Here is a 9,994-nt window from a genome sequence, read left to right on the forward strand (position 1 = left end):
TAGGGAAAGCTGTGAGTGTCACACATTTTGAGTTATGAAAAAGTGTCTAGATGTGTGAGGCCTCGTGAAAGAGGATGGCTTTCTTTTTTCTCATTGGATTTTCATGTAGGATCTATGCTTTTAAAGGAGTATCTGAGGGAACACCAATTTCACAATGAAGTCCATATGTTCAGAGAGTTTGGGGAAATATCAATGTTTGGAGCATTTTTAAAAAATGAAATTAGTTCTTCTCACTTTTAGAATGTTAGAAAATTTCATGTGAAAACCCCCTAGATTTCTGGTTCTTTTGAAAAATTTTCATATTGAAAAATAATATTTTTATAGCTTCCCATTACACAAGGCACACGATCCCCATTAGCCAAATGACCAACTATCATGTCTGGATTTTGGAGGTTTTTTTACACAACTTCCCCTTTTCTAGTCTTTCTGGAAGACACACAGTGTCTTCTGGTATGTTAAAGCCTCTGATAGTTCCCTCAGTAAACACTTCTACTTTACTTTATATAAAAAATTTTTCCCGAGTATATTTTATAATAGTTTTTTCTCCACATTTTGAGATGCTCTCTTCTAGATAATTCTTTGGGTTTATGATTTCAGTCTTTACTCCAAAGTCTACAGATGAAAATCAATTTCTAATATATTATTTTGGTATATAGATCTGGACAATACATTAGAAAATTCTAATTTACTGGTATGAATTTTATGCTACCTTCTGGCAGGTATTTGTGAAAGTTTTGGGAGAAGGCTCAATTTCATAGTCAGGATTTTATCTCTAGATGCTTTTATAGGCCTTCCAAATGCAGAATCGGTTTATCTGGTTAGAGTGTGTACATGTTCAATCAGACGTTAGGCTATCTTGGTAGAGATGAAGGAGCTTTTGGATTTTGTCTGAGATTTAAATTTAAAAGCCCAGACCACAGGACTCAGTGTAATACTGATCTATCTAATAAGAGGTTCTAATAATATGCATTCCAGAGAATAGGTTTTGTGGAAAAAACAGATACACTTATAAGATGATAGGGTAAGTGACTGGAATAGAAAGTGCTATTTCCAAGAAAACTAGAACTTAAGAAGATATTTCCTTCTTATAAGCACTAGCTGAGTTAACTCTCAAAAAGAGAAGATGGTGAGCCCCAAATCATCCCCATGACCACTACAGAAGCTTGATAATGGGATCTGATGTTTCATCTTGCTGACCAAGGACCTGCAATTATAGTAATGAATTTCTCATTTTCAAAATAGTGGGGTTGGAAATAATCACCATGATAGAAGCAAAGACCTTGTGGAAAAAGTTTTGGTTGAATGTGAATCCCTGGGCAGGTTTTCTCCAGATTTGGTTAAATTCAGTAAAAGTAAATGGCAAATAAAGAGGACAAGAAGGATTAGAAAGAAGTTATTTACCACTTTAATAGGGCTGTCCAACATTTGGTCACATAGATCATTCTGAAACCTAATTGATTTCATGGCCTTCCTATCTCACCAGAGGATATCTGAATACTCTTGGAAAAAAGCAAATCAAACATAGAAAGAAGTGCCATGATAAGACTTGTTGCTACAGCACTATGTAGTTAATGATGCCAGACTTTGGATTTAATCAGAGGACATTTCTGCAGTCTAGGACAGCTATACAAAGCCTTAAGACATTGTATTTACAGGACTTATTAATACAGGGATCCATATCCTACCATAACTCTGCCAGAGTCTTAATAGCATGGTGGAGCAGCTCCCTCAAGAATCCTCATTTACTTGTATGTGGAAAAGCTAGTAGTTCTAAAAATATTTTCCTGGAAGAGGTTAGAACGGTGATTATATATCAATCGAATATAAAGTATGGTTATGTAAGCCAAGCTTGCATGCTAATATTGCACAGGGTAGAAAGCAATAAAACAGGACGATGTGCTTCCTTGGGCCATCCAGTAGAAACAGAAGGAAGCTCTTGACTCAGTCTCATTATGATGCCTCATATTCCAGGAGTCCACCTGTAGCTGGCCTTCCAGTGTCAGTGCCATTCTTGAATTCTTTCAAGGACATATATCTTCCTTGCCGATAGGAAAAGAAATGACAAACAAAACAAAGCAAACAGACGGAACATCCAAAACTCAAAGGGGGTACACCAGCCGTCTCAAACTGTGGTACTGTTCATTTCTTGAAGAGAATATATAATATTTCAAAATATTATATATATACATATATTTCAAATGGTACAAAGTAACTATAGATTCAAATTAGAAGATAGTTGATCGTTCTTCATGATCCCAAAAAATTTCACTGAGAAAACCCTTTTTTTTAAAACGCACTTTCCATGGTGTTGCCAAAAACTCCAAGTCTTCTCATTATAGGATATTTTGTTACACACAGTAAATGCACTGTGATTATCTACTAACCAGTCAGAGTGCAAATAAGAAATCCATTTGGCTTGTAAATGTGTAAGATGTTTTCAATTCTCAAAATGCATTTTCCTTAGGGTTGGTTTTTCTTTACTATGATAAATGCTTCTGTTAGGTTCTTGGGTGAATCTGAAACCAAAGAAAAACAGATATTTCAGGAAGAGCAGCACAAAAGGAAGCCACAAAGAAATGTGAGGACTTCTTGGATTTTCAGGATGTTGACCCTGTCAAGTAAGTGATCAGAACTCAGAAATCTTAAAAGTTTAGAGCAGTAGTTTGTTCCAATGGGATCAAAGCATATTGACAGATATTTTCATCAATGCATTAAATTAATTTTTATCACAACTGAGAAGACTTTTGGAGCAGTGTCTTATTGAGGATTGGCTTCATGGGTGTGTGACCTATGAGGTCACACAAGTCCCTATCTTGGTAATGGCCCCATGCTTGGTTTAATGCCCTAGTGTTGTCATCTTGAAATTATTAATAGTTTTTGAACAAGGGCCCTGCATTTTCATTTTACATTGGGCCCAGTGTATGATCATTTATACATCATGTGTAGTCCTCTATCTGATGGGAATTTGGCTGAGTAGGTCATTCACTCCAAGGGGCTTGTCAAGTTGGCCTGTTGTAAGATGTAGAGGTTGGGCATGATGTGAAATTGTTGCCAAGGTTGGATTACTTCTACATAGAACACAGGACATCTTTGCAAGGTGAGAAACTGTTCTAGTCTATGGCACAGTGTTCAAGGTCAATCAGGTATAATCCTATAACTATAGATACATTGTAAACCATGTGGATATGGTCTCAAAGACTAAGATTTTTTTAAAAATGCATGCACAGAGCATCACTAAGAGCACAAATAACAATTCTAGTAAGGTTGAAGCCTCTATTCTAGAGTTTGAAGAAATAAGGCATTTTTCTTTATTATATCTTAATTGTTTTTAGTTTTGGAAATTGAATGTTCTGAGTCCAGAGGTGGAAGCCCATTTAAACCTTTCATTGTTAGGCAGGAACAATAACAAAAGTCTAAATTCAAAAGATGGCTGGGTCAGGGGTAGAATGTGGGAGAAGTCTCTACACATTTATTTTCTTTTCCTCATAAGTAGTAGCTTCTTCTTCCAAACATTGGCTTCCTACATTCCAGTGGATTTCATCACCTTTTTAAATACAGTCTTCTTTTTCACCAAAAGTGACATTTACAAAACTCTTCATGGGTCACATACTCATGAAGCAGGTCCTCAATAAGATAGTACTTTAAAGATTCTCCCCAGTTTTAGGCCCTATCCTCTATAGAAACTCAGGCGCTCTGTCAGGTTCATCATCACATAACATTTCCAAGACCTTAATACACTACATTTAGATAATATAAATGTAAGTAGAGGCTTAAATTATTTATTAGCTAAAGAAATGATTGAGTTCACTTAGAGCCAGGGACAATTGTGATTGTGTAAATTGGTTTATATATTAGTTCTTCCTGTAATCTGCAAATCTCTCAATATTTTCCATGTCTTTTTTTCTTTCTTTCTTTTCTTTTTTTTTTTAATTAATTTCCATGTCTTTCAATGTCTCTTTCTTATTTTCTAATTTTTTACCCTTCTGGACAGTTATTGTTAATATTTCTTTAGATCTCTCTCTGTTTCATTCTCTCATTACTTTTAATGAGGTATGTCACGTAACATAGACTGCAGTCAGAATTGTAAAGTCATAGGTTCTCAATTTCAGATAAATACAAACATCAAGCTGATTAGAATGAGTGGAGGTATGCAAAGCCAGAGTTGTCATTACGAGGACGGACCCAGGAGAGTGTGGGCATGACACACAGATTTGAGAAGATGGCTATTGAGGGTAGTAGTGAAATCTAAGGTCTATTAACTCTTCCTTTTAGGGGAGGAAACTTGATTTTCTGTTTTGCTTTAACTATTGATTTTCTCACTTGTTTGAGTGACATTCATATACTGGAATGGAGCAAATCCAAAGTTGCTTGATATTTCCTAGGGTATAACTCCAGATTGTAATCTGCTGTTTTAACTTGTTAATTTTTCCTTTCAAGTGACTTTGGTTGTCTTCTCTTTTCATCCTTTTCTTCTTTCTACTCTTAAACAATTGATGTTCAGTTTTTAGCTGAAAGTATTATAGCATTGTGAAGTGATTTATACAGTCCCCAACCTCTTTGGCACCAGGGACTGGTTTAATGAAAGACAATTTTTCCATGGATCGGGGTGAGAGTGATTAGATTCTAATAAGGAGCACATAACCTAGATCCTTTGTATGTGCAATTTACAGCAGAGTTCTTGATCCTATGAGCATCTACTGCTGCTGCTGATCTGACAGAAGATGGAGCTCAGGCAGTGATATAAGCAATGAGGAATGGCTGTAAATACAGATGAAACTTCACTGGCTCCCCTGTTTACTGCTCACTTGCTGTTGGGCAGGCCAGTTTCTAGTAGGCCATGAACTGGTACCTGTACATAGCTTGGGAGTTGGAGATTGAATCTCTAATTGAACTCTGTCTTTCTAATTAAGCCTGAGTAATTTAGAAAGACATTGTTCCTGAATATGAAAGGTATAAATGTGTCCCTTGAATGCATGTGAGGTTCTTTCACAACATTCAACTGTATGCATTTAATTTATAAATTCAATGAAAAGAAATTAATGAAGAGGTATCTAAAGTCTATTTTAGAAGGAAAAGATCTCTAGTCAACAATTAGGGTGTTAGTCTTGCTACTAACTACCAACAAATGAAATAATTTAAGCAATGATTAAGCAGAGATAGGGTTAAAATTTGGCCATGAAATGTCACCCAGATCTATTAAGCTTTGTCCCAGGAGAGTGTGTGCTACCAGCTTTATTCTATTCCAAGATGGGTCTTGGGAAATCTCTCTAGGGCAGTGGTTCTCAACCTGTGGGTTGTGGCTTCTTTTTAACAATACATTGCATCATTAGGAAGGTTGAGAACTACTGCTCTAGGGTAACTACTTCCTCTCTATATTGTGGTGTCCAGGAATTTTCCTCTCTTCCCAAGATTTATGCTTCCAGATTTCTCAAATAGAAAAGATTTGCCCAATTCCACCTACCTTTTTCTCCTTCTTTCTGTGGGTTATATTGTTACGCAGATCCAATGCCCCTAGGGTTTTCCTTGTGACAGTGGCTCATTACACAGGCTAGTCCATGTTCTAGGGTGTCTGGTGGTTTGTATGTAACATTAAATTTCTAATTTTCACCCTCATTAAAAAATGAACACCATAACATTTTAAATTAGATCACACTTTGAAGCATCATTTGTTTATCTACATTTCAAAGACTTCTGAGAATTTTTTCTTAGGCTGATTATTTTAAAAGTGACCTACAGAGTAGGAAGATTTGGAAAAATCTTTTAAAGCAGTGGATCTCAACCTTCCTAATGCCGCAGTGTATTTTCATTGTTACAAAGGGGTCGTGACCCACAGGTTGAGAACCTGCTGTTTTAAAGAGGACAATGAAGTTCCAAGTAGCTTTCCTGCTGTTATCATTATATTGGAGTGACTTTCAAAATAACAGCATGAAGGAAACGCTCAGTTCTCATTAATAAGTTGGGTTTGTTTCTTCAGCTTCTCTCTCTCTCTCTCTCTCTTTTTTTTTTTTTTTGAGAAAGATCTTTTTAAATCAATCTTACAAAAAGAAAGAACAAAAGAGGTGACTCTATTTTTCTTATGTCTTTGATTAGAACAATGAAAACATGTGACTCATAATCATTAAAGCACATCTGTGAATTAAACTATTTTAAAAATAAAATGGGTAGAGTCAATATTTGAAGTGTGTAGGCATATTCGTGCTCTGATGGGAAAAATACATTGGGCACACAAGAAAAATTAACTTAAGTCCTATTTTCAGAGCATATGATCTAAGGACTGGTGTTTGGCTTTCGTGTTTAATAGTACTTATTTTGTTGTGAGTTTCTGAGGAAGGAGGGGGGAAAATATATGTCAGTAGCTGTGTGCAAGTCCTTTCAAGGTTTAAAAAATACAGCTTTTCATCTGTGTCCTCTTTTTCCTTTTCTAAAGACAGACTTGAGACTTCTCAGTAGACTGATAAGAAGCTCATGTTGTGTAGAGCAGTTTCCCATTTCCTCTCTTGAAATGGACACCCACATCAGAACAGAGACATCCTGTGCTCTTAGACCAATTGCAGGGCCATTTATTTATCTTATATTTTCAACTGGCTGAGTGGAATTTATCCCACCTAGGGCATTAGCCCAGTGGTTCTCAACCTTCCTAATGCTGTGGCCCTTTAATATAGTTCCTGTGGGTTGTGACTCACAGATTGAGAACCACTGCCCTAGCCAGTAGTGTACTCAACCCTCTGTTACTGTGATCAAATTCTGCACAATACTCATGCCATACTGGAAAATGTCTAGGGCACACTGACAATATGACTGATAGTTTTACAATATACTTTAAAGTTACATAGGTCACAAAAAGTAGCATTAACAGTCTCTGGGTTTTTTGTTTCTGTTTGAGTTTATGTTCTATCTTCCAAAGAGTCACCTGCTGGGTACATGTATACATTCACATTTAAATCTTGACATGAATTATATTTCTTTACTGAGTTTCAGATTTGGAGACACCATAAGAATAAGACTTACCTATGATAAAGGGTACTCAGTTATCATTTGGAATAGAGAATAGAGATTTGGCAGAATATATACCAGCAATGATGTGTTTAAAACAAAGGTGACTGGATTCCAATCATACTGGCCATAATTCCAAATAATTTAAATTAACTTGTAAGGGAATCTTCAAATTATTTAGTAAAATCATTTTCAGGTACAATGTAACTGAAAGGAAACCTGATATCCATTTTTTATCAGCTAATTAAAATGGTTTATGTGGACAAGTAGCATGAACCAGACTCATCTCTGAATGCTCACTTCTATAGTTGTTCCATTGGAATAAAATATCATAATCCACATGGAACTATTTGGGCATAAGAAGATGCATGTTAACATGCCAGGGTGGTCCAGGAATCCCTCCTGGTCACAGGTCAGGGAGGTGCAGCCGTTTGGTGGTCACTGTGGTCACCATAGGCAACTAAATTTGACATACAACATATCTTTTAGTTGTGAAAAATAAGTGCTTTATATAGTATTATGAAGCATTATTTTTGTTTTCTGTATCACAAAGCTATTAAGACTCAATTTTGTTTATTGAAAATATGATATGGGAAAGAAAGAGCAAGTTAAGATTCATAAAACGCAGGCTGGAATCAGAGATGCCCATTTAAATTTGAGTTACCTTTTTGGTAAAATAAAATCTCAGCATGCTGGGGTTTGTAACTGGTAGCACTTGCTTTAAAAAATACCCAATAAATCACACACACAGACTCACACACAGGCTGATAGTCAAGTGATATGCAACATGTCACCATACTGGCTGTTAAAATACTGACATGCTTTTGTATTAGTAGGTAAACAATTACTACTTAAGTGTCCTGAGCATCTCCCCTCCCCTGTCCCCTTTAGGAATCCCAGACTATCCAGTATTTAAGGGATAAGGTCTTATTGGTTGGGCCTTTCTGCCTTGTCCAGCATCAGGGCACCCATTATGATGGGCTGGAGCAGCTCACCCTAAATATTTTTGTGTCTTTTGAAGAGCACTCTATACTCAGCCAAAGAAAGCAAGGAATGATTGTTTACTTTACAAAAAACATTTTCAGTTCTCTAAATCATTAAATAATTCTCTTATAGAACCTTTTGAAAATGGTTGTACATAAATGCAGACCTTTTCAGCAACCATCTAGGTGAATTAGGCAAGACCTTTATTTGACTATCATCCTGAGCACCATAGACGTTGGGTGAATTATCTGAATAATGACCTCACTGCTCCTCTTTCTGCTGGCTATGGAAATCTAACTTAATTTAGGACTCAGAAACTGCTAGGCATGGGAAAGTCAAGTTCATTCTCTAGCTTCTTATTCATGGATGGACACAGATCAGGATACTCAAGAATGTTTTCTGTAGAGGAAGAGTCATTCTCTCCTGTTCGAAGTGTCTCTAGATGCTGTTAGTATAACACAAAGATAAATAGTACAGTGTGTAACATGCACAAGACATATGAAATTAGCAATCTTACTCTTGTGGTCTTAATTTTGTTGCCTGTAGCACACATCCATCCGGAATTGTCAGGGAGTGTCTTACATTCTTCTCCCTCTAGGCAAGGCTCCATCTCACACCACCACTTCCCAATCACTATGGAGGCTGTGCAGGGAACAGGAAACAATTATGTCTGCATGTCACCCAAACAACCTGAGGGACACTGTGTCCCTCTACAGACATTCTTATTCTTTGAAGCACCCTACGTCTTCTTAATCTTCCATGACTAGCTATGAAATATCTATTAAGAAAAATGTGATTTTAATTCATAGGTTTCATAATGCAAATATAATTATGTTTTCTGGTTTCATCAAGCATTCTCTCCAAAATCTCCTTGTATGATGAAAACATATGAAGTGGGGAGACTTAGGATAGAAATATAAATATTTCACTCCACAGTGTACCTCTTTGGCTTGAGATGGCTACAGAAGACCTGCAGACAGATATAGGCCTGCAAAACTGTCTTCTGTATAGATTTGCATCTGTAAAGAAAATCAATGTTCATGCAGCCAGGCTTTATCTTAGGCCCTCCCTTGTCCAATTTAGGAAAGACAATGGAGTGTCTGATGCTTTTAAAGGTCTGAAAGAAACGACCATCTATTCTTTCTGAGGGCTGGGTCAGGCTGGTGCCTGTGAGGTTTCATCTATGTAAAAGACTACCTTTGGTAACCAGACTTCCTCTGTTATCCCTCCCATAACCAATCTTGACATGTCAGCATAACCTGTTTATGGCCATGCTCTGAGCCCTCATTCTTTCAAAATAGTATATAAGCTTCTGTGCTCCACTGGGGGTTGGAAAATCACTCTTCAGCACACATTCATAAATTTGTGTATCTTTTCTCTTATTAATCTGCCTTTTGTAAGTTATTTTGCAGCAAATCTTCAGAGGGCAAAGGAGAAGTTTTTCCCTATACTTAACATTTTGAGTTTTGAGGAACTCTTGTGCCATTGTTTTTGCAGATCATAGATTTTATACTATCTCTATTCAGTGAAGGGGACAAAATACCTAAACACTCGTCAGAATGACTGAGGCATTCTTTGTAGAAAGGCTGATTTATCTAGCCAGCATTAGGGTTTATCCCCCAGCCTAGCAAAAGAAAAAAATGAATTTACTGAAAGTACAAAAGAATAGTTGCAAAATAAAAACCAAGACCAATAATAAATTAAAATTTTTCTTTACAGTTGTAAGTTTAGTTGGTATGAATTATGGTTTCCTTTTTGATATGATTTGGGTAAAAATATCACACGTTGGGCATTTGATTAAAAGCTCTAATTTTCAAGGTGATATAGAGAATGATGATAATAGAAAGCTGGCAATGAATTTAGTATGTGTATTTATAACACATTTTTTTTTTTTGAGACAGAGCCTCAAGCTCTCCCCTTGGATAGAGTGTTATGGCATCACAGCTCACAGCAACCTCCAACTCCTGGGCTCAAGTGAGTCTCCTGCCTCAGCCTCCCAAGTAGCTTAGACTACAGG

General features: G+C 36.6%; 1 protein-coding gene across 2 annotated transcripts in view; it reads right to left on the minus strand.

Moving 5' to 3' along the window:
• Positions 1-1,382: 1,382 nt before the first annotated feature.
• FAM19A1 (family with sequence similarity 19 member A1, C-C motif chemokine like) overlaps positions 1,383-9,994 on the minus strand; it is a 550,647-nt gene continuing 542,035 nt past the window's right edge. For both annotated transcript variants that reach the window (XM_003785511.2, XM_012802494.1), the window contains 2 exons: positions 8,495-8,619; positions 1,383-2,516 (listed from right to left, as the gene is read on the minus strand). In XM_003785511.2, the coding sequence (XP_003785559.1) occupies positions 2,499-2,516; positions 8,495-8,619 (143 nt within the window). In that variant the 3' untranslated portion in view covers positions 1,383-2,498. The remainder of the gene's footprint in view (positions 2,517-8,494; positions 8,620-9,994) is intronic.

The sequence above is a fragment of the Otolemur garnettii genome, unplaced genomic scaffold, assembly GCF_000181295.1.
Source record: "Otolemur garnettii isolate 467f Iridium unplaced genomic scaffold, OtoGar3 scaffold00015, whole genome shotgun sequence".
NCBI lineage: Eukaryota > Metazoa > Chordata > Mammalia > Primates > Galagidae > Otolemur > Otolemur garnettii.